The 24,601-nt window shown below is 46.9% G+C and overlaps 1 protein-coding gene across 3 annotated transcripts in view; it reads right to left on the bottom strand.

The window, feature by feature from the left end:
• Window positions 1-9,421: 9,421 nt before the first annotated feature.
• Window positions 9,422-24,601, bottom strand: part of SLC39A11 (solute carrier family 39 member 11) — a 268,095-nt gene continuing 252,915 nt past the window's right edge. For all 3 annotated transcript variants that reach the window (XM_084648003.1, XM_084648005.1, XM_084648004.1), the window contains 3 exons: window positions 15,051-15,149; window positions 12,703-12,861; window positions 9,422-11,220 (listed from right to left, as the gene is read on the bottom strand). In XM_084648003.1, coding sequence (XP_084504129.1) covers window positions 11,142-11,220; window positions 12,703-12,861; window positions 15,051-15,149 — 337 coding nt within the window. In that variant the 3' untranslated portion in view covers window positions 9,422-11,141. The remainder of the gene's footprint in view (window positions 11,221-12,702; window positions 12,862-15,050; window positions 15,150-24,601) is intronic.

The following is a 24,601-nucleotide window of genomic DNA, read 5'->3' as shown; positions in this document are numbered from 1 at the left end:
ACTCCCCCCAACGCATGGATGGGAGTCTTTGCCCCAGTTCCATCTCAAGCAAAACATGGGCACAGCCAAGGCGGCACACTGCAGGAGCCTGGATCCCAGAGGGCTTTACTGAAACCAAAACTGCGTCTTCTGCTAACTACAGATCAGTGCCGGGAGCTGGACAGACAAGGAATGAAGGAGACAGTTTCTGCTCCAGAGAGCTCACAGAGGCGCAACAAGAAAACTGCACGGTCAACCCAAAGCATTCAAACGTTGCCAGTCAGCCCCCTCACAAAAACTATGACATTGGCTTAAAAATAGAGCGGTTTTAAGAACAGTACATTTACAGTTCTTTGCATTTACATTTTTAACCTTTAGGTCATATTTTTCATCTGCTCTGCACAACCCGGAGTGCTAAAACACTTATTTTTGTAAAATGAACTGAGTTTCCAGCGTATTCACAAGACTGCAGGAATTTGGGGACACACACCAAATATTGCAAGGCTCGCAATAAAATTGCGACCGTTGGCAACAGAGAGGAAATGTGGCTTGAAGTTTCTTTGGGCTTTCAGGATTCTGCACTGCTCCAGGGACTGACACCCTGAGGGCCGCCCACAAAGTACTCTGTAGCCCAGAGCCACCCCAAAGAGCTAAGCACGGTTGTCCTGCCCGTTTCTGCTCCTGATGTCCCCCTGCACATGTGCTTGCCATGTGGAGGGTGGGGCAGGGCCATCTTTCGTGGCCTGGCACAGTGCTGAGCTGGGGGAAATTCTTCCAGGCCAGACCCAGGGGAGGGGAGAGCAGAATCCCCAAACAGAAGGAAACATGTGAGTGCGGAGGGGGTGAGTTGGAAGAAGGGAGTTTAGCTGAAAAGCAGCCTCGTAGCTTGTCATTTGCCTACCCAATCCTGGGTGGTAGCTGTAGGCATCACAGTACAAGGAGACATTAAGGAAGACATTAAAAGAGGCTACTGGGACATCTTTATGAGTCTTCCCCACGCTATCATGATAGGCATGGGGGGAAATGCGGAGGTGCTTGAGGGAGAAACAGACAGGCTGTGATCAAGACTGCGTCAGTGGCAGAAACATTGGTGGGGTCGATGGCGCAATAAATTAGTTGATCTGTTAACAGGTCTCCACTTGAATTGGACTGGAGGTCAGGAGAAGCAGGGTTCGTGTGCACGAGTTCTGCCACTCCTGGAGATGCCCCTGACGGTGAACGTGCAGAAGTGGTTCAGGCCAGTGCAGCTCACGCTTTCCCACGAGTCACCCCCTTGTTGGAGCAAATTGCCAGTAGGCCACCAAATTGCCCTCTTGTCCCAAAAGCAATTCTGGCAGCCCAGCCCTGGAATATCTTGGTGCGTGAGAAACAGCTGCTTTCCTTTACACGGTCCCAGCCTGAAACAACCCCCTCAGTGACCTAATCCAGAGATAAACACATTTACAATGCAGAACACCTGAGCAATCAGTACTACCTCAATACATCACTTAGTCATAACCCCAGCATTGCTATTGTCTCAGGGCAGTAATTGTGTTTGCAGAGGAGTTTCCCAACGAGCTTTGCAGGCTGTATGCCTACCAATTATTAACTCTTGGTACCCCATAAAGCGTCAATCACCATCCAAAAGGGAAATGTCTCTTTCCCTAGTTCAGCTTCTAAAAATAAGCACGGGTTAAACAAATAAATAAGCTTGCACTTCAGTAGCACCTTTCGTTCCGGATGTTCTCAACAGGCTACACAAATCCGACAGACTCTCTCTATGCCCATGCACGCACGCATTATATAATGCCTATGAATGAGTCACGTTAACACTGCTGAAATGCAGCCATCTCTGAGGGGAACGTGGGAGCTGTTTAGCAGCACCCAGCAAGATTTAGGGATGGGACAAGAATTATACCAAATCACACCAAAGAGAGAATTTAGGAAGGGAAATGTACTGGAAGATACCTGAATTTGGTCAGGATGTCAGGGGACACGTTCTGATCATAGTTACACTGATGTAAATGCACTAATTTAACTGCCTTCAGTGGAATTACTATGGAGCTAAATCAGTGTACCAGAGGGAACAATTGGGCTTGGGGCATTGGTGCACCATACATGAACATTATTAATAGCTTGAGTGCAAACTGTTCCTCTGAATGTTTCCATTGAGTTTAAGGCCAGATGGGGGCGGAGGGATAGCTCAGTGGTTTGAGCATTGGCCTGCTAAACCCAGGGTTATGAGTTCAATCCTTGAGGGGGCCATTTAGGGATCTGGGGCAAAAAAAAATTGGGGATTGTGCCTGCTTTGAACAGGGGGTTGGACTAGATGATCTGCTGAGGTCCCTTCCAACTCTGATAGTCTATGAGTATGAGCTCTATGAGTATGGGACCATTCGATCACCTGGGCTGACCTCCTGTATATCACAGCAATTAATGTTTAAAATTAAAAAATTAAAAATTAAAAAAATTAAAAAGCCCAAGGACTTCAGTTACACTAAAGCATTTCAATCCTCAGGAGACCAAAGAGGGAAGAGAACAGTAGAGACCAAAATGCCACCAATGCCCGAGGCCCCTGAAATGATTGTTAGTGTTGTCCATATAAGGATATATGAACAGCTGACAAGCTTGGTCTTTAAATTTGCTTTCCTTTTCCCACAAACCACTATAGCAATTGTGATGTTTTTCGAAAAATGTTTCCTTTTACTGGGGAAAAAAAAAATGCATTAAAGCATCCCAAAGTCTAAAAAGTTAACCACAGCCAACTGTTTTTGCATAGGATTAGAAAATCAAAAGCAGAGTAATCAGAATGAAAACCAGTGGAGAAATCTGTAGATCAGATTTAACTAATAAAGTTATAAAAATCTACATTGGATTCATCAACACATAGTTATTCATAAAAACTTAAAAGACACTGCTGCAATGAAAGTCAACGGGAGTTTTGTCATAAACTTCAGCAGGAGCCAGCCCTTAATTTTTGAAAAGAGGACCACAAATTAGATCTATTTCCACAGTCAGAAGGCTGCCAAAACTACCAAACGTAAGAGAATACCAACGTTTTCATTTTGAGATTGCACAGTATGTACTGGGAATAGAAGGGGGCAACAACCTGACTTACTACCTGGATACAGAAAACCCAATGAGTTTTCTTCATGAATCATTTTTTGAGGAGTAAGTGTTTCAGAGATATAAGTGAAAAGCTGACAAGCTAGAACTAATATCCACGAGGAATTGCAAGGGATTTAGAGAGTTGTTTAGTTGAGAATACGAAAAACATGTAAGTATCTTCTTTGTTAATATGGAACTACAAACCCCAAATGTTATAAAATCATGAATCAGACCCCCCAAAATCATGAGCTTATTTTTTTAAAAAATCAGGAGAATTTTTTTAAAGGTAATAAATGTGGGGGATCTTTTTCGTAGTATCCCGGGGTCACATTTTCAAGCTTTTGTCTGCAACTATCAGTGTTAGAAATTTACTTTTTTTTTTTTTTAAATGAAGACCGAGATTCTCAGGTATTCATATGACTCCAGGATCTGGGGCTTTAAGCCAAACATAAAACATTGCAAGACTAGCAATAAAATTACAAGAGTTGGCCACACTGTTACTAATAGTTTTTTTGCCCGCTACTAGTTTACTTCTTGCCTATAAAGAGGCTTATTTGTTAGGCAAAGAGGAAAGCATAGCTGTTCGGAAATGTTTACGTACAGTGGTTGTTTGTTATTGAACAGTCAACGTTTATCAACAGTTTCTTTGGGAACTGATCCAACTCACTGATCTTCACTGAATCAATGGAAAGACATCCATTAATTTCAACAGCCTTTGGATCAAGTCCCTGTTGAGGTATCTCATTTATTAGAGCTCTTGACCCTTCTCAAAGCGCAGAGAAATACTGTAATTTGAGTGGTGCAGAGGCCTTGCGTTAGCTTTCTGCAAAGTGGCAAATTGGCAAAGTGGCAAATTTCCTTCCTCTTTCAATACCTGGCCCCTCTTGATTGCAATGGGCATGCAGATGTGCGTGCCATGCTAAAGACAAGAAAGGACTATGAAGTGAGAGGATGATCCAGTGGTTAGGGTGTAGTCTGGAACTTTGGAGACCCCGGGTCATTTCATGCACTGCCACAGACTTTTGGCAAGTCCCTAAGAATCAGATTTTTTAAAAGGTATTTAGTAGGGCTGTCAAGCGATTAAAAAAATTAATCGTGATTAGTCGCACTGTTAAACAATAATACTATTTATATAAATATTTTTGTTTTCCTACATTTTCAAATATATTGATTTAAATTACAACACAGAATACAAAGTGTACAGTGCTCACTTTATATTTATTTTTTGTTATAAATATTGGCACTGTGAAAACAAAATAGTATTTTTCAATTCACTTAATACAAGTACTGTAGTGCAATCTCTATCATGGAAGTTGAAATTATAAATGTTGAATCATGTACAAAAAATAACTGCATTAAAAAATAAAACAACGTAAAACTTTAGAGCCTACAAGTCCACTCAGTTCTACTTCTTGTTCAGCCAATCGCTCAGACAAACAAGTTTGTTTACATTTGCAGGAGATAATGCTGCTCAATTCTTGTTTACAATGTCACCTGAAAGTGAGAACAGGCGTTCGCATGGCACTCTTATAGCTGGCGTTGCAAGATATTTATGTGCCAGATGCACTAAAGATTAGTATGTCGCTTCATGCTTCAACCGCCATTCCAGGGGACGTGTGTCCATGCTGATGACAGGTTCTGCTCAATAACAATCCAAAGCAGAGCTGACCTGACGCATGTTCATTTTCATCATCTGAGTCAGATGCCACAAGCAGAAGGTTGATTTTCTTTTTTGGTGGTTTGGGTTCTGTAGTTTCCACATCTGAGTGTTGCTCTTTTAAGACTTCTAAAAGCATGTTCCACACCCTATCTCTCAGATTTTGGAAGGCACTTCAGATTCTTAAATCTTGGGTCCAGTGCTGTATCTATTCTTAGAAAATTCACATTGGTACCTTCTTTGCATTTTGTCAAATCTGTAGCGAAAGTGTTCTTAAAACAACATGCTGGGTTAGCATCTGAGACTGCTATAACATGCAATATGTGGCAGAATGCGGGTAAAACACAGAGCAGGAGACATACAATTCTCCCCCAAGGAGTTCAGTCACAAATTTAATTAATGCATTACTTTTTTAACAAGCGTCATCAGCATGGAAGCATGTCCTCTGGAATGGTGGCCAAACCATGAAGGGGAATACAAACATTAAGCATATCTGGCACATAAATACCTTGCAATGCCAGCTACAAAAGTGCCATGCGAATGTCTGTTCTCACTTTCTGGTGAAATTGTAAATAAGAAGCGGGCAGCATTATCTCCCGTAAACGTAAATAAACTTGTTCCTCTTAGTGATCGGCTGAACAAGAAGTAGGACTGAGTGGACTTGTAGGCTCTAAATTTTTTACATTGCTTTGTTTTTGAGTGCAGTTATGTAACAAAAAAAAATCCACATTTGTAAGTTGTGCTTTCACGATAAAGTAATTGCACTACAGTACTTGTTTTAGGTGAACTGAAAAATACTATTTCTTTTATCATTTGTAATAAAAATAATATAAAGTGAGCACTGTACACTTCTATTCTGTGTTGTAACTGAAATCAATATACTTGAAAATGCAGAAAAACACCCAAAATATTTAATAAATTTCAGTTGGTATTCTATTGTTGAACAGTGCGATTAAAACTGCAATTAATCACAATTAATTTTTTGCGTTAATCGCGTGCGTTAACTGCGATTAATCGACAGCCCTAGTATTTAGGTGACTAAAGATGCAGATAGTCACAGAGTAGGATTTTCAAAAGCAAATCCCAGGCTTAGAATTCCCAGTGACATCAATGGGAGTTAGGTACCTAGATGCTTTTGAAAAATCTTGAGATGCCTATCTGCATCGTCAGATACGTAAACATCTTTATATATCTGGCCCCTGGTCTCTCTGGGCCTCAGTTTCCTTTTTATAAAAATGGGATAATTGTACTCGCAAGTATGTTCTGAGGGTAAATGCATTGAAGATTGTGAGCTAGTCGGATGCTACAGTAATGAGCCTAAAATAAATACGTAAGATCGAATAACATAAGATAATAGAGGCACCGTTCCTGCAAAGATTTCTGCATGTGCTTAATTTTATGCCCTATGATTGTCATTGAGCTAATTAAAGTTAAGCACATACAGAAATCTTTGCAGCATCGAGGTCCAAATGTGTATCCTATAGTGGCAGGACGTTCAACTGTAGCTTTTTTAGTAAATGTCAGCTGGCACGGCGCGTCTTCTCCAGGCAGAAATATTGTGCAACCCTACAGCATTTGGCCTTATTTGTACTTAAGCAGGGTACTGAGTGGGCGTAAGTATTTATTAGCTAAGTTCTTTTGGGGTTAGCATGTGTTTGGAGGATGTTCACATGCATGTTGCACAAGACATTACATGTACAGCAAAGCTGAGATACTTTCTGCCTTGAATGTATAAAAAAACCAAAGCAAGAAAGCAAGCTAACCTCACTTCCACCCCATGCACTCTCCAAATGTTCCACCACCAGGACTGGCAAAGCTCTTAAGTCTAACTACTCATATAAGTGAAGCTGGCACTTACAAGGGTCTCGTTAAGGGTGACGAGATCCATGTTTATTTTGTGTAAGGAAAACAAGAACATTTCCATTTGCCCTGTGCCATTCATTTCAGGATCTTACAGAAGTTTGCAAACCCTTCATTAGCCCTCTCCACACTCTTGAGAGTGGCTAACTATCATTGTCCCATTTTAGAGATGAGAAAACTGAGACAAAGGTCCAAATTTTCAAAATCCATCCAGCGCAATGTTGTCTCAGTCTGCAGACCCCTGGGCATGAGCACAGTAATCCATCATTAATACTGATAAATGAAGATACCATGGAGAACACCTTGAGTAGCACAGTGAACATCAATGAGCCACTCGCTCATTTGACCCTGATCAGGACTTAAATCCAGACAACGAGGGTGCATTTTTAAAATGGAATCAGCAGCTTGTGCCAGCTATTGGGGGCTGGGACCGCCACCCCAGACTCTCTCAGTCAGTTTATCTGCTTAGAAAGTGAAGAATTAGACCCAGCATCGTTCAACATCTCTTTACAGCAGAGCCTGCCCTGTGCCAGGTGCTTTCCAAACACTCAAGAATGCCCTGTCTCTGCTCCAAGGAGCTCCCCATCTAAAAGGCAGTCACGGAAGTTAGTGTCAGGAATGGGGTCCTGCAGCTGGGCCTGGGATCAGCCAGCTAACTGCAGCTGAAAACCCTCATTGGCCAGATTGCCTGAGTCCAGCAGTAGCACTTGGCCTGTGGCTGCCTTGCTCCCAGCCCTGCTCCAGTCTGCTCAAACCCTGCTCAGTTTCTGACCCTGGACCTTTGCCCCAGCTCCAACCACTAGGCCAGACTGCCCACACCCCAGTCCCTGCCAGTGAATGGAAGGGAAACAATAGGCCATTACACATGGGACACCAGACACACAGAGTACATCAAAGAAACTTGGAAACAAAACCGTCCCATGGTTCTTTATTTTATCCTGATGCCCGGGATCCATGGATTCACCTCAACATCTTGCCAGTCTTAAAGGGCGAAGGTAAAAGCTCTCTCAGTTTACTTGTATGCCCCCTACGACCCTGTGACCCACCCTGGCAACCTTTAACGCATTTATCCTCCTCACAGGCTGGGCAGCACTATTACTCCAATACACAGATGGGGAGCTGAGGCACAGAGAGACTGTCCAAGATCACACAGGAAGTCGGTGGCAAAGGAGGGAATTTAATGCAGCTCCCTCATGACCCCAGCTAGCATTCTAACGACCGGGCCATCCTTCCTCTCTATATTATAGCTCAGTTCAATATCCTTATGACAGTCAGTTTCTTCCCGCAGTAACAGCTGTATCCCAGAGTGACAAGCAGAACACCTCCCCATCGCTTCGTGCAAGGCAGCAGCATGTTTACATTGTATTTGCTCAGAATGCCGCGTTTTCATTGACAGCTACTGTTCCCAGGCATAACTTCAAGCCTGGACTTCAGCCAGACGTTCAATCACAACAAGACAGACATATATAATTTCCCTTCACCTCTGGGGCACAAACAGGAAAGAAAGGCTTTCATGTTATTTTCTACAATACCCTTCCCCCCCATTTCTTCAGGTCGAACGTTCATGATGACCTTGGCTGGCTACATCTAACGCAGGATTAAACACATTGTGGGATGTCATCTCCCAGCCATCTGAGGGCAAGGTTTTCTCGAAATAAATAATGGGTTTTTTTGGGACCAAGTCACACCACACCCCAGAACTCAAATCAGAACACGGCGCTTACAAAGACTCCACTGCAAAATCCTGACCTGGGGACACTCCAGACACTACCCAACCACCCAAAGGCTTCTACCCTTCACATCCGGGCTCCTGGTTTAAAATGAAAAGCCAAAGTCCTCACAGACTTTGAACAATGTTGGCAGTCCAAACAGCTTGTCTAGTGGCTTCATTTTCAAAGATGCCAAGCACCAGCCGCTCCCATTAATCTCATGGGATGAGGATCATGGCGTACCTCTCTAGAGACGACATGGTTCTATGGACAGGATACAGGACAGACTTAAGCGGCCTTGGTTCTCTCTCACTGTGGGGCCTTGGGAAAGTCACTTCTCACCTCTGTGCTGAAGCTGACCTGTCTGTTCCACAGGGATAATGGTACTTCCCCCTACCTTTGGTCAAAGCCCTCTGAGGTGGCCACATGGAAGCAGCAATTCTCATGGGTCACGTTTTCAGCTCCTTTGCCGCTCTGAGGTCCCCAGGACAGGTAAAGAACGGACATCGATGGCAGGAACTCCCACACACGTCTGCCTCAATCTTCTTTGGGCGGGATCACCTTGTGTTCCCACTCCATCCTTGGCCTCTACCAAGACTGCCAACCAAACTGCCAATTAATACCCCTTGGGATGGCGGACTTTGTTGTATGGATTCCAAAGATGACATCCTGGTTCCACTGAAGTCCATGGCAGAAAACTCTTTCACCTCAGTTGGGGCCAGGATTTCACCCCTACTCTCTAGGACAATTGCTTTTATTATTTCTCCTAAGCCTCAGGAGCTGACAAGTGTCAGATGCAGGACTTGATGGATCAGTGATCTGATGTGGCATGGCAATCCAACGAACAGTGAACTCCCTGCAGTATGAATCTAGATATTGATGCCAGCTGATAGGACTTCTCTTTGAAGAGGTTACTCCTTGGTGATGGAGGGGGTTGGGGGGAGTACATGTGGCGGGGGAAGGGGGGAATAAGATGTTTGTTGCAACTTGAGGTGCATTATTTTTGGACTGTCTCAGAATAAAGACCTCAGGCAAACCGGAAAGAATCGAATTAAGAGGAAGGAATGTAATAAAATGCAGGGAGGAGAAGAAAAGGGAAGGATCGACTGCAGCAAAATAAGTCAGCAAAGACTCTGAATTTCCCATTTATTGAAACTAATCACAGTTAAAAGGTCAGGTCCATTGGCAACCAGCATTTTTGTATTATTCAGAATGACGTACAAATAAATACAGACAAAATCCAGCCAACTAACTGAACCGAACCACAATTCCATGGTTTTAACTTAGTTCATTAGTGCCTAGTCCTCTTGCATTCCTACAGCCTCTCTAGGAGGATCTACTTATCGTTTACTGGGAGACTGTCTCCGGCGTACATGGCCCGTGAATCTCTGTGGCATATATATTACAAACATAAGCCGGGAGGGCTTGAGCTGCCTCGATATCAGCCAGGCAATCCAGCTACTTACTGTACCTGCCCGAGTGTCTAATCAAACCCCATTTTGATGGGGGAGAACAGCCTGCCTAGAAAGTGAACAGGGATGTGTGTTCTCCATCATTATCTTGACTTCTGCTTTTCATTATTCAGCTTAGTACAAAACAGTCAAATTCCATCATGCTCATTGTGCGAGCGCGCGTCTGTCTCAGAGAAGCAGGGCTTGCTCCTGATCTGTTAAAACAAGTTACTCTGCATGTTCGAGAGCCATTGTTAGCCAAACACACATTTGGAAAGTGGGAGAAAAAAAAGCCAAGGCGGTGCATTGCTGAGTGTTCATGTTGGGCAATGAATTAATCGGATGAGTGCTGGGGAAAAAGAGAGCTATCATGAGGACCAGATTTATCCTTCGAAAACTAACATGGACTCCTTCACTGGAGGACCACACTAACAGGCCAACTTCTGGGAAGAGCATAAATCAACACTTTGTGGAGATTTTCACTCTGATTTGAAACAGCAATTTATGAAACAAAACCACTGGCCCATGTGGGTAATGGACCCTGCTATACTACAGTCATGTAGCACTTTGCGAACAAATCTGTATAATCACAGCTTGCATCCTAAAAGATTGCACCTTAGAAAACCGATGTCCTCTTTCAATTTTTTGAAGAGGCAAAGAATTGCCCATTGGACTATCCTGGCGTAAGGCCCCATTAAGAAGACATATCCAGCAGGGAAAACGGGTGTCGTCTTCGCTTCTACATCTTGATACGATTCTCACAAGGTTTCATTTTTTGTTGGTTCAGATTACTTGTATCCATCAAAACAGATGATGCCACTAAAAATTTCTCAAGCCCCAGCAGTATGTATTAGACATGCTGCTACACACTTATTTGTGACGGTTCCCATCTTAGTGCTGGCACTTCCATACTTCCAAGACAGATTTCAGAAGTTTAGACACTACACAAACTTACCCATCAATTGTTCTACTACTTAATTAGGAGCCTCTTTAGACATTTGACTGTGACTCTCTTACTGCATATAGAACAAGTATGGTCAAAACCAAAAGAACTTTGACCATTATGGAAATGCCCAAAAATCGGAGGAAAAGTAAACCACAAACTGCAGCCTGGCTGATGTATGTTTTATCGACGACCCAGTTGAGAAGAGAAAGAATTTGGTGGCAAAGGAAACCTAGGACCTGCAAGGAGCCACCAATTTTTGTGCTTTGAAAACAATCAATGTTATGTTACAGCAATATATATATATATATATAAAATCATAGATAATCAACACCAAACCTAATCAATATATATATATAAAAAAAAAATCTAGAAGAAGAAAAGTTTCCAGTTCCAACTGCTGCCATGCAAATTGCTCAGATGTCATCTCCCGTTGGCCAACAGTAAATCCGCCCTTATCCAAGTCCAACATCCAGGGACATCATCACCACAAACCCTAAGATGGAGGTCCAGGAAGCCAGCTTCCCATTGCCACTGCAAGGAGGAAAGGAGAGGGAGTGAGCGCCTATGTTTCAGAATGTCCTTTCAGGCTGACAGCAGAGTTGTCTTTACTTCTCACCTGTGAAAAGAAGGGAATCTTCCAAAATCCTCTTTATTCCCCCATCTCTTTGAAGGCCTTACTTCATGCTGACCCTTCCCTCCAGTCAAAATAAGACTGATCCAAGCTGATCCTTTGGGAGATAGAGTCAAGGGTGCTTCCCCTCCTCTCCTCAGCCCCTGAACCACCTCAGAGAGATGCTGAGCCATCTTGGGGATTCAGACATGCAATTCCATTCAAATGAATGGGGGACATGTCTTCAACTCTCCTAGGTGGCTTTGAGAATTTTAACCACAGTTCTCGAATGCAATTTTCTCCCCTAACATCTCACTGAGGCAATAAACGGAATCAGGGAGGGACAGACTCATTGTTTCCTGCATAATTTATACATAATTCCTAAGCTAGAAGTGGGGAGCCCACACCCCTTATAGTGAGTAGCTTGACAGCTGCAATCACTGCTACGGATTGGTTAAGCATTGTGCGCCTTCCACTGTATTTATTTGTTACCATGTCTCTCCCACCCCACTCTGTTTCTCTCACCCACCTGTTGTCTTTTAGATGGTAAACTCTTCAGGCCCAGGACAGTCCTTCATAGTATTTTCATACGGCACTTAGCACCATGGGGTCCAACCAGTTTCGGGCAGAGCGTTATTACAATAGAACTGTTCAGTGATAACAGTTTCAAGCCACACGCATCGAGGGACAGCTCCAAAGGACAAATATCTTAAAGAGCCACTCCTGCTACATCTCACACCAGTTCAGTGAATTGCAACCTGATAATTCCTTCAGCAAAGCAAATGTATTTAAAAAATAACTCTTTTTCCAAGAACATTCACAGTCAAACAGGAGCAGCAAAATTCTGCCAATCTTGAGCAAAAATAAGGAGAGCAGTCAACCTCCTTAATTCATCAATGCATCCGATGAAGTGAGCTGTAGCTCACGAAAGCTTATGCTCAAATAAATTCGTTAGTCTCTAAGGTGCCACAAGTACTCCTGTTCTTTTTGCGAATACAGACTAACACGGCTGCTACCCTGAAACCTCCTTATAGTTCATTATGGCTTTGCGTCATTATGGCTTTGTTGCTTGTTGGAAATGGGCTTTCACACGTGTGTGCCACATGGTATAAGCCAGGGTGTGGATGGAACCTGTTTTTAAGAACGCATCTCTGAGGTGTGACAGTTGTTGGCAAATGGCTGAAATGCTATTAACAGTGCTAGCTTGTAAAGTGGCATGTGCCCTCTTAATGCAAATGCTCCATGGTCCTCGCAGATCAGACCCCAAGGTGTTCCTTTGCACTACAGCATCCCCTTCCATGGGACGAGGAAGGAAAGAGAATTTAGTCACAAGCAAAGGCCAGCCAATGAACATGGCTTTAGGGTGCTGGCAGCTAGGCAATTGGCAGAGTAATTTCCCTTACCTGGTTTGTGCTTCTGGGATGATGTCATCCATGACCACATAGACCATAGCACCAGCAGCAAAGCCCAAAGCATAGGGGAGGAGGGGTTCTGCCAGAACCATGGCAAAGGCACCGAAGACACCAGCTAAAGGTTCCACCATGCCACTTAGCTGTCCGTACCTGTAAGAGAACCAAGATCAAAAGCCCTGAAGGGACACAGGAAAACCTTCCTTTACCCCTTTTTGTACCCAGCATAGTGCAGGTGTTTGTTGGACCCCAAGGGCCCAATCGTCCCACTCAGGACATGGATACATCCCATTAAATGGAGCTATGAAGTCTGTAAATGCAGAATGCACCTTGCAGGTTCTGATTAGCATTAGGCTGCCCTGCTTTTGAGAGTGCAGAGCGGATGCAAACCTGCTTTCCCACCCCCGCACCTGTGTGAAGAAAAAGAGATGTTTACCAGCCCTTGCAAAACAAAGGAGAGCATCTGAGCCCTTCCTGAGCAAACACAGCAGAAGACAGATCCCCTCCTTTCATCTGGAAGGTGACAAAAGGCTGCAGACAGACTTGGGAACATCTGGCTCCAGACAGGCAAACAATCCTCTAATTTTTCCCCCAGTCGGTCTCTCCTTTACCCAGTTTATCGCTACCCTCCACGCAGTGGGCCCTGTGAATCAGCTAAGCACTGGACCACTGCTGAAGGAAGTCTGGAGTGGGGATCCCTTCAGAACACGTCCATTTTCCCTCTTTAGGTCCTATCTGTGCTACAAGGTTTTGCTGACTGTGGAGCCCAGGGATTGGCAACCTTTGGCCCACGGCCCGCCAGGGTAAGCCCCCTGGTGGGCCAGGCCAGTTTGTTTACCTGCCGTGTCTGCAGGTTGGGCCGATCATGGATCCAGCCGGCCGCGGTTCACCGCTGCAGGCCAATGGGGGTCTGCAGAAAGCGGCGTGGGCCGAGGGAAGCTGCAGACAGCACATCCCGCAGCCCCCATTGGCCTGGAGCAGCGAACCGCGGCCAGTGGGAGCTGCGATTGGCCAAACCTGCGGACGCAGCAGGTAAACAAACTGGCCCGGCCCGCCAGGGGGCTTACCCTGGCAGGCCACGGGCCAAAAGTTGCCGATCCCTGGTGTAGCCAGTTGGTCGCATGACTCTAAACACCGTTTGATGACTAAAGTTCTGTCCTTAGCTGTGGATGCTAACAATGTGTTGCCTTTGCTGGAAGCCTAGATTGTCCTTCTGTAACTGGTCCAACTCCCTTGTTTCTTTGCAGCGCTTAGACCTTCTAACCATGCCAGTCTAATTCCTTCCTCCCAGCTCTCTGTCTGGTCAGAGATCCCAGAATGCACTCGTGCTGCTTTGTGCAGATGTCCTTCAGGTGCTGTTCGCTGTTGTGAAACTACGGGGATAGCGGCCTAGAATTTCCCAGAATGCACTGAGATGAACACGACTGGGCAACGGGAGAGGTGTGGCTGCACAAACATGGGCAACCAATGGGAGCGGTGTGAATAACCGTGTTTGGCACGAGCAGATCAGATAAGAGCATCAAAAACTGGCTAGAGAAAACATGGTTGTATTTTTAGCATTGCCAGGCCTTAAGACAGGCCAGAAAGGATGGCCCTGCCGTGCTGGACAGTGAAGAGAAGGTAACTTTAAGGTCAGAAGTTAAATTTTTGTAAATGTGTTGGAGCAACAAAGAAAGTTTGAGTTGTGGCATAGGCTCTGGCCTTGGTGGACCCACTTGTATCCTTCTCTGAATGGCCTTAGAAGTGTGACGCAGGAGAGCAGACACAAGGGGGTCAGCCCACAGGAGAGGTGACTCTGCAGGCAGTAGAAACCCGATTTAAGCATCACGCTCTCTTTTGTTCATCTATTTTGTCTTCATTTGGCCCCCCGAGTCCACCCCATCCCAAGACACTTGCAACCACTGCTACCGAGGACCACAGTTCAAACCTCGCCTATTCTACAGCGGCGGTGTGGCCACAGGAGACAGAACATACTAGTGGTTGTTTTCCTTCTTCCAAGTTGGAACGAACGTGAGCTGCACCAGTGGCTTGCCCCACAACGTCTGATCACCGTGAAAACATCAGTTGCTGAGCGTAGTAATGCTGGACCAGCAAGACCCTGTGTCCTGCACTGCTCCCAGAGCTGCCACCCAGTACACAAAGGCTGGAGAAAGCTTTAAAATGGAAGAGCTTTTCCCCAAACACAGCCAAGCCGCTGAGGAGTCCTGAATTGGAACTAGCAACCCGGCACTGCATAGAGAGCAGCACGTTATAGGCAACCTGCAGCAATAGCAGCTGGGAAATGGCTTGACGGGAAACACGTCTCAAAGCTTGAAGAACGTTTTAGAAGGAGCACTACTTACCAAAATGCTCTCCATGTTGAAAATCCGGCGCCACGCAAAGGAAGGCTGACAGCAAGGCCTTCTGGGAAATTCTGAATTCCAATCCCAATTGCTAAGTTCCTACCGAAATAAAAGCAATACATGTTATATATCATTCCTCTGGGAGGAGAAGGGCAGGGCAGGATAGGCCTTAAAAAAAAAGTTATTAAGAACGTCTCTTTAATGTAAGTGCTTTCAGCCCTTGGGGACTAATCGAATCATGTTAACACAAGGCACTTCTAGAGCAAGTTTTATCTTCAAAGTGTTCCACGTCCGTCAACCCCTGGAAGCAACGGAGAATGAGATGAAAAGATTTGCCCAAGGACACAACCAGTCAAAACCCCAGACTTTCCAACTCCCAGCCTTGTGCTCCGAACTCTTGACCAGACCGGCTGTTGAACAGGGAGAGCCTCGAGTTGTTCATGAGTGACCCACTGACAAATTAAGGAAAGGCAAAGATGAGAGGGGGGGTGGGGGGAGGCCTGAAGGGTGTCCCTGGGGGAAAGGCAAAGCCACAAGGATTTGGGTTACGTTGTGGGAAGTTAACAAGGGTGGAGAAAGAAAGATAAGGCGCAAAGGAACCCCATGCAGTGCAAATATACTCTCCCTGATTGCTCCACTTTGCAAGCCAGGCTGAATTGAGAACTGCCTATTCAGACAACTGTCCTTCCAATACACGGGTTATTCTGGGAGATCGGACAGCCAAGGTAGAACAGCCCTGGGATCCAGGGACCAGTTTGTGGCCCATCCCAGTTACCACCAAAATGGATTTCCCACTCCTCCCAGCTGGTGCCACATGAGGAGGAATGAAAGGACATACTGGGCTACACCTGCGGATGTGAACAGGGATCCCCATAAGTCTTCAGAGGCAGCCCTGTTTTGCTAGCTCTCCGAAAGGGGCCAGTTTCCTCCTCTCTGAGATGCCTCTGCTGTTACGGGAGGTCGAGTCAAACAAGCTCCGCTTGCAGCCTACATCAGATAATGCAGAGGTTAATCCCTCTCGTTTACTGTTCATCTCCCGCATTGTCTGCATGGTTGCACAGTCACCCTATTGTTTGCTTTTATCCCCTCCTGCACTAGCTGTAGGGTCGTGTGTTTTTAACCTACAGGCTTTAAAAATATATATATAACTTTTAAACAAACCCTGCTCATATTCAGAGCCTGGATCACCCAGAGGGGAGAAGCACGCTGCACTAGAAAAGCTGCCGCATCCACCCCCAAATGAGAATTTGGCCACTGATGCGCTAGTACCCCAGATGCACTATCCTGCAGCTGAGACGTTAAACAATGGCCAAGACACAGGCCGGTCCAAAGCCTGCAGGCGGTCAGATGAAACAGAACTGGCATCTGAGTCTGCAACTCACCCTGGAGGATCCGGACCTGCAACTGCCTCAGGGCTGCTGCTTTCCCCAGTATCCTGGCCCCACTTTTCCATTCCACTCCTTGCTGTTCTGGAGACCGCCCCATTAAACTTCAGCCGTGGGAGCAGGTGACCCTGCTTGGATAATAAGGTGCCCAAAGCGCAGCACTGGGGAATCAACACTGAGAAACAGGCACAGACCGGTCCCTGAGTTCCATTCTGGTACCCACTCCGGCCTGGGTGGCTGCAGAAGGGAATACTCCCAACTTCCTCGCTGCTCCAGCATCTAGCAGTTAACACCGGCAGGAAAGCACCCTGTCCAGCCCCAGTGGCTGGCTCCTAATGACTGAGCTAGTGGGGAAAGTGATGGTGGTTTTGCTTGTTGGCCTCTAATTTCATGACAGTGCTAACCGCAGCTCTTCATCTGCAAGGAGGCAGGATTTTGAAGCTCGCAAGCAGGCTAGCTTGCGTGGGGAGAAGCTGTTCTGACAGCTGGGCGCTGAAGAACGGATCCTGCAGCGCCTGGCCTAGACAAGCACTTTGGAGCGTCGAAATGCAAACATGCTCCTTCCTAGGCCACTCTCAGCAGCAACCAGCTGGTATGGCAATGAGGACAGCGGACGCCCCATTTGGAGTGCAGGGCACATGGATGGGGGGTGGGAGGGAGGCTGGGAAGGGGGACGAGAGCACTTGGTCATAAAGTCATTTTAAAAAAACAGCCTTTGTGGAGCCCAGCTTTGCCAAGTGGGAAAAAAAAGAAGCTTTATAAGGAGGGTGATTCGGGTTACAGGGGAAGAAGAGGCAGGACATTTACAAGGCTTTAAAAAACCTTTGCAAACATTTAAGGACCCCAGCCTGCTTGAGAAATGTCTTGTCCTGCCAAGCAAGTGGGGGATTTCTGTCCTTGACTCAGGGCAGACGAGGCGCTGGAAATGCCCTGTGTTTTAAGAGTATCAGAGTTAGTTGGGCCGGCTCCTAAGAATGGAAGGTTGCCACAGTGCAGCAAATTGTGAGCCAGGAATTAGGCTTAGATGCTCCAGGTAGACATGCTGACTAGGTCGTTCTTCCAAAAGTCGGCCACCACGGTGCCAGAACCTCTTCATTAGGATCAGGAATCCAGGAGGACATCATCCTAGGTACCCTCACAGATGCAGGAAATAGTCACTGGGGTTGAGTCTCTCCACTCCCCCCAAATTCCCCAGGATAGCCTCATGTTCCCACAGGTCCATCCAACGTCCTGCAAGGAATCACAAACCCCTCTCCCGCCGCCGCTGAAATCCCGTTGGAGCATAGCAACATTGCAATGCAGCCATTGAGTGACGTCACAACACAAAGCTCGCCAGGTCACGACAACGTCACAAGGGCAGGGCGTTGCTTTCTCTTCAGATAAACTTATGTGGCTACTTCACGTGGCTTTGCACGCGTTTCTCTGTGGATTTGTCATTGGTGCAGCAAAGGGACCTTCTGAAAAATAACTAAAAATGGAAATCAGATTTCCGTATTTAGAAAGGATGGATTTTTTAAGCACTGTTAATATAGTAGCTGTGGTTTGGTGCCCAGTCACTTTTGCTCTCCAGTTTTAAAACCATTGACAGCTCACAGAGCAGCCCCTTTAGATGCCCCCCCCCAACCAGGAACTGTCAAGGGACAACAAATAAAAATACGTCTCTTTAAACAAACCCCAGAAGTACTGCAAAGTAAACAAACTTGTCAGACATGTCCAGGAGGTAAGGAGAATCAATCAGGATGGAGCCTTGGTTTGCATTAAGAATCTGAGCATTTCAGGATAGCTTCAGACGCACGCTGCCTCCCCTGCCCCGTTGGTTACATAAAAATCTTGGCATGGCTTGTGCCGAGACGGCTGTTACAAAACCATGGGCTCACGTGCACCATTATCTACCTATTGGATCTCACTTTGCTCAAGTCTGGGAACACTATTTTCACCCCTTTGCAATCTCTTTCATGTGAGGTTTCCACCAGCTACCCTTGAAAAGGAAACAAAAGCTTCACTTATTTCCCCCACACCCATATTTGACAATTGGGTTTGATGTCATGAACACGAGGGACTAAGTACCCTGGAGGGCACAGTCTGGGCAAAGGCTGGGCGAGCTTTTCTCCTTCTGCAGCTCTGCCAAAAAGCTTCAGTGCTGCCCTACAGTAACCCTCCTCCACCCACACTCTGCCATCGCACCCTCTCCCCTGCAATGCTGCTTCCTAAGCCAGCCTTGGGACCTCATTCAGCTCTGCAATGAAGCTCAGTCCTAATCCACCACACCTTCTGCTGAGCCAGTCTTGAGCCCCTGCACCCTTATGTTTCTACCAATGTGCCTCAGTTTTGATCTCTGCCAGAGCTCGCTTATTTCTGTACTGCTTCCCTCACCACACACAATTCTGAATTTAGCAATCCGGGCTGCAAACCAAAGGCAGAACTCTCTAGTGAGCACCAACACGTTGTGCGCATTGAGCTCAACGTGTTTTGGTTTTGGATTTTCTTCCTCCCCTCTGGAAAAATGACAAATCAACCGTTTTTGCCTACGGTCGGTGGGGAGGTAGGAAATCAGCGTAGTTGCTGTGAAAACCAGCATTGACCATTGGGAATTTACCCTGGGTGAAACATACTATTCCTCTGAATTTCTACAGTACCTTTTATGGGAGGACACTGGCAAGTTTCACCAGCATCCATTCATTTAGCTCCACAACACGGCAGCGGGGCTGAGATGCTCGGCATGATCTGAACTGTTATAAGGGGACCGTCTCTCCCCGGTGTGCATAAGCAGATGAGAGTCTACTGCCGATACCAGCCAGCAGAGTAACTCCTTTCGCAGCAATGGCAGAGGCTGACAGCACTGGAGGTCTCCGACTCAAGCCTCACTGTGATAGGTATTATCGTTATTAGTGGCTTTAAAGTCGTGGGTAGAGGCCAGGCCCCGTTGTGCTGGGTGCTGTGCAAACAGCTAGCAGACACTATTATACCTGCCCTAAAGAACTTACAACCCGAGTGTAAGGCTATAAACAGCAAGTTGAGAGAGCACAAGCAACAGTGAGAGGATCCTGACCGCAGCACACCCACTGCCAAGCTCTGTGTAAGCATGACGGCCGAGGAGAGGTTTAAAGACAACATCTGAAGGAGAACGGTGAGGTGGCTTTGTACGGTGAGCACATCCCACACATATGGGGCAGCCTGGGAGAAGACTCCACGTGGCTACACTCACACACACGGGGCGCAGTCTTGTCCTCACTAAAGGACATGGCAAAGTTTCTATTGACCTCAACGCAGCTAGGATTTCTCCCAAGAGGCCTGAAGTTTTCCATAACTCTGGTTTCAGGATAAACACAACTTGACACCGGCACTGGAAACTCAACTCCACTGAAGCACATGGAGATGGGCCAGCTGCTGACCTGATGCCCAGGTCACCACTTTCGCAGCGTTGATCCATGGGCCGCCTTTCCAATTCCCACCCCATCACAGTGCGGCTGCAGCCGTGCGTAGCAGCAGGATGAGACTGTGTAACACCAGTGCAACACGGCACAACAGCGCGACATCACCCTGTCGCAAGAATAAAAGGGGCCCCACCTCCGCACCAACAGTCAGATTAGAACTTCAGTGAAGCTAAGGATTTTCTCCCAACATGTATCAAGTTTTCCATGACTTCAGTTTCCAAGTAGACACGGGGGGCCAAATGCAACACTGGTACAGCGGGCACAGTTCCACTGAAGTCTATGAAGTCATGCCAGAGTGAATCTGAGCCGCAGAGACCAGTGGGTAGCAATCCCCGAGCAGGCATTCCTGAGGTCCATAACCCACAGGCAGACATCACAGAGTCTGGAGAGATACTTCAGCTCTAGCCAACAGTTGAGGCAGAGAGTCCTAGCGAAGATCTTGCCTGCACTGTACAGCTGCCGACCAGACCTGAAACGCAGGCCCACAAGGGCTGGTTTCGTTCTTTCGCCAGTGGCTGAAAGCTCCCTTCGCAGCTTTAAACACTTGTGTTCCTATTAGTAAAATCAGACAGGTGAGAAAAATCTCTCTGGGTTGTTTAAACTTCTGACATGTTTTACAGATGAGCAAGCGAGAGGCTGTGGGTGTTCTTCACCAGGACAGACCATTACAATCAAAATTTTATTCACGGGGTGGGGGGGTGCGGCAGGGAAAACATCCCTTATAGAAAACAGTGGACCCACTGTCTGTGTGCTGGGTTCCCCCCCCCCCTTCCTTCCCTTGCCTTAGCACAAAGCAGCTATTACTGGTCCCGACCACAACAAATTAATGGGAGAGGGAAGTGTGAACCAAGGGGTCTGTACAAAAAGAACCCCCTGAGGTCTCTCTTCCCCACCCCCCCTCCACTCCCACAGCACCACCCCCTCTGAGCTTTCACTACTGGGCTACCTTAAAACAAGGAGAGACTGTGAGAAACCTGTGATGGGGTAGAGCACGAGCGAGGTGAGGGGCAGATGTGGGAAAGGGAAATTTAGCAAAGACTAAAGATTTCTGCATTATAGCTAAGAGAAGCCTAAAGCTGAAGCATTTATCCCTTTCCCAGCCCCCACTAATAAAAAGCGGACCTGACACAAACCCCCAAAGTTTATTCAGAGTATATTCTGAGTGGAAATGTATCAAGATGCTCTTCTTTCCCCAAGGGCAGAAAACTCTGAGCATCTGCATGCTTTGCTCCTTGCTAGGGCTACAGCCTGTTTCTGTTATTTTCCCCTTTCCTTCCATTCCAGGCACGGGCATAATTTGGAGGTGGGCAGGAGGAGCGTTGACCCCGCCCCCCAAACTGAAAGCCTTGGGCAGATGTGGAATTGCTTCTCCATGCCCGGCCCCGTTGGCATGACTGAGGCTGCCATCCCAAACACAGAAGTCAAACTTTGCCAACGATTCCAGGTGGGACCCCCCACACACCTCCCTTCAGGTTCCTCTTCTGTGCATGCTCTCCGGACTCTCACACGCACTCTCTGTGCTCAGCAGTGGCAGGCCCCACTGGCACCACAGGACAGGGCTTTAGTGGGTACTGTCCTGTGAGGGACAAGGGCCAGCACTATGGTCAGACACAAGCTAGCAGGTGACAGGAGGGCCATAGTCGCGCTGAAGGGAGCAGGCTGCAGAGATCACACTGGAGAAGGCTTGCTGGGTTTGGGGTTCAGACTTGGTTGAAAACTGTAAAAAGGGGGAAACTCTGGCTGGAAACCCAGTTCCTGATTAACCTGCAGATTACAGCGGGAGGGAGGTGAGTGTTATCCCATCTAACGGACGATAGGGAACCTAAGGTGCTATTGGAAAAATGGGGATTAGAACCTGGGAATTCCTGAATTCCAAAGCTAGGCTCTTTCTGTTCTCTGCTCCCTCCTGACTCTGCCACTTAGGGTCTGGACTCAGGCAAAGGCCATCTCACATTCTGCTAGGCTCCTGGTTTCCTCTCTGCTCATCCACAGGTCCCCTTGCTTCCTCTTTCATCTCTCCCATTCCAGAAGCCCATTCTCTGTCTCTTGCCACCACAGGGAAACTTAGTGCCTCTTGTCACCTCCGTAATACCTTGGCCACGGCCTCGCATCCTCGTTCGGGCCTTGAGAGTTTCCCAGACACTACTATTTGTACGTGGGTGCGAATACTTCATTAACAGCATACGGAGTCTGGGAACAGAGCCCTTCTCACTTGCTTCACCTTGGTCCACAGCACAGAAAGTATATGGCCATGCACTGCTCAGAGGTCACCTTTGTTTGTATAAGAGGGTGTCTCCTATGCTGTTTGGGTGCCGAGGTGAAGAAGTTTCTAGTCCAAAGCCTGACCTTCCCAGTACAAGTCCACATACACACCTCATATTTTCTCCCTACCTCTGTGAAGAGTTTTCTGGGAAACAGTTGGGAGGAAAGAGACTGAACCAAATAAAGCTGTATTGTGTATCAGGGAAACAAAGGGTTCCTTATGAAGGAAATAGGTGGAGATACTTGGAAGGCTTCCTCCTATTGCAAAGAGGACACGCTGTAAAGCAGATGTACCAGCAGTCTGAACCAAGTGCATTTCTGGGTAACTACAGTATGCCAGGGTGTGGGGACAGCTAGAGGCAGGTGACTGGGGGATAACTGAGCATAACCATCTGAGCGGGACAGTAATCAGCGTGAAATGCACAGCCACGAGTGACTTTTGTGCCACTACAAAAGGCAGGAAGATGGTGACATAATTTACTTTGTGGGTATCAGAAGCAGACATGACATGAACGAGATCCAACCAGACAGGGCCATTTGTCTCCACCATGATAAACCCATTTCACAGATGGCAAGACAACTGCTCAATGTACAAACACGTGTGGGTTTAAACGGGAACACGACGGACGTGTTGCCTAGCAGGTGGCGCACTGGACTGGGACTCAGAAGACCTGGGTTTTATTCCTAGCTCTGCCACTGGCTGACGGGTGACCTTGGACAAGTCATTTCAGTTGTGTCTGAATTTTCAAATGCATCTATGCTGAAGCTGGGCAGGTGCCTCCCAGCCCAGGTAGTCAGACCCAGGCTAACTCTGCTTGAGCTAGCACGCTTAAAAGAGCAACGTGGACATTGCAGCATGGGCAAAGGCACGGGCTAGTCGCCTGAGTACAGATCAGCCCAACCCCTGGCTCCACACTCAGCCAGCCAGCCCGTGCCACCACGCCCACACTGCTATCTCTAGAACGCTGGCTCCAGCAGAGCTGGTGTGTGTCTGCCTGCCCAAGAGCCCAGCTGCAGTGTCGACATACCTTACGTGACTCAGGCACTACGGAGCCTACGTCTCATTGCAAGTCCGTGGGACTGAGGCTCCTGAGGGCCTGAACCACTTCTGAAGTTGGGGCTTAGGTTCCTAAGTCACTTAGATGCTTTTGGAAGCCTACCCTGCCTCGGTTTCCCCAACTGTAAAAAGGGGGCCATTACCCTTGTCTCCTTCAAAAAGCATGTTGAGATCCATGGATGAAAAAGCACACATAACAGCTAGGCATTATTTTATCATCACGAACTCCAAGAAGGGACAGGTTCACGGGGTATTTTCAGTGATGCCCATTCTTATGGATTCTCACCAGTACACAGTAGGGAAACAACTTTTATCATTCCTGCACTCCTGTTCCAAGGTGGTGCTGGCCCCTGGACAGAGCACCGGGCTTTGCTGCAATTTTAAGGAAGAAAAGGTAACAAAGCTGCAGATCCTGCTTCTCTAAGCCCCACCAAGGAGCAGCGCTTTGTAGGGAAAGGAAAATAACCTATTATAGTTCCTGGGGACACATACCCGCAGCTGGACGTTCCACCCTTCAAATCTTGCCTGCCAATTGGTATGGCACCATGCTGGGAAACTCCTAGTTCACTTTCAGAAAAAGTTGGCATCTCTGCATATTTGCAAGGTCAAGGCACAGAAAGCCTTCTATAAGCCTAAACCCTTGTTTTCAAGGGCCTATTCTTTTACAAACTGATTATGAAAGTAGGCTACATATTCTTAACAAGCCCCTTTTCACGACGGCTTTCAATTCCCTACAGTGTATAATATGCATGTGTATTCTTGCATGGCAGGCCCTTACATACTGTTTTGATTGTTATCGTCTTGCCATGAAAGAGCCGATTGTTGTGGGTTCCCAAGATTACATCATGGCTTCCCACTCCGGCTGCCTGTCGAGGTGTTTGATCGGGACCTGCAGGTGGGAAGGAGCTCTGTGGTAAGCACAGGGCCTTGAGCACTTCCCCATACCTGCCCTACCTATTCCACACACAGCTGCCTTAGCACGCAAGGGCTTTCTTCTGCTTTACTGTAACCTCTCACGCAAAGTGCGAGTGGCAGAGAAGCAGGGAGGATAAATAGGTGAACAATGTGTTCATTTCCAAATCTGATTCACACGAGAGTAAAGAGACTTCTGGAGACTGGTGCTTGCACAGAACGCTGTCTGCCAAGGAATGAGCGAGCCGGTGACGCACACACGCACAGATCTGCTGTCGACCGAATTTTCACATGTTCCAATTTTAAAGGCATGTTTTGCAAAACAGGCGGGCAAGTTTTACTCCCAAAGATTTCTCTTTTCCAATTATGCAGCCCTTTTCATCTCAAAGCACTTAAAAAATGACAAAGAATTAAAGCCTACAGCCACGAAGGTGACCGGATAGCAAGTGTGAAAAACTGGAACAGGGACTGGGGGGTTATAGGCGCCTATATATCAGGACT

The sequence above is a fragment of the Lepidochelys olivacea genome, assembly GCF_965140295.1.
Source record: "Lepidochelys olivacea isolate rLepOli2 genome assembly, chromosome: 14".
Lineage (NCBI taxonomy): Eukaryota > Metazoa > Chordata > Testudines > Cheloniidae > Lepidochelys > Lepidochelys olivacea.
Note: the sequence above shows the minus strand (reverse complement) of the source record. Positions and strands in the feature narration are given on the sequence as shown.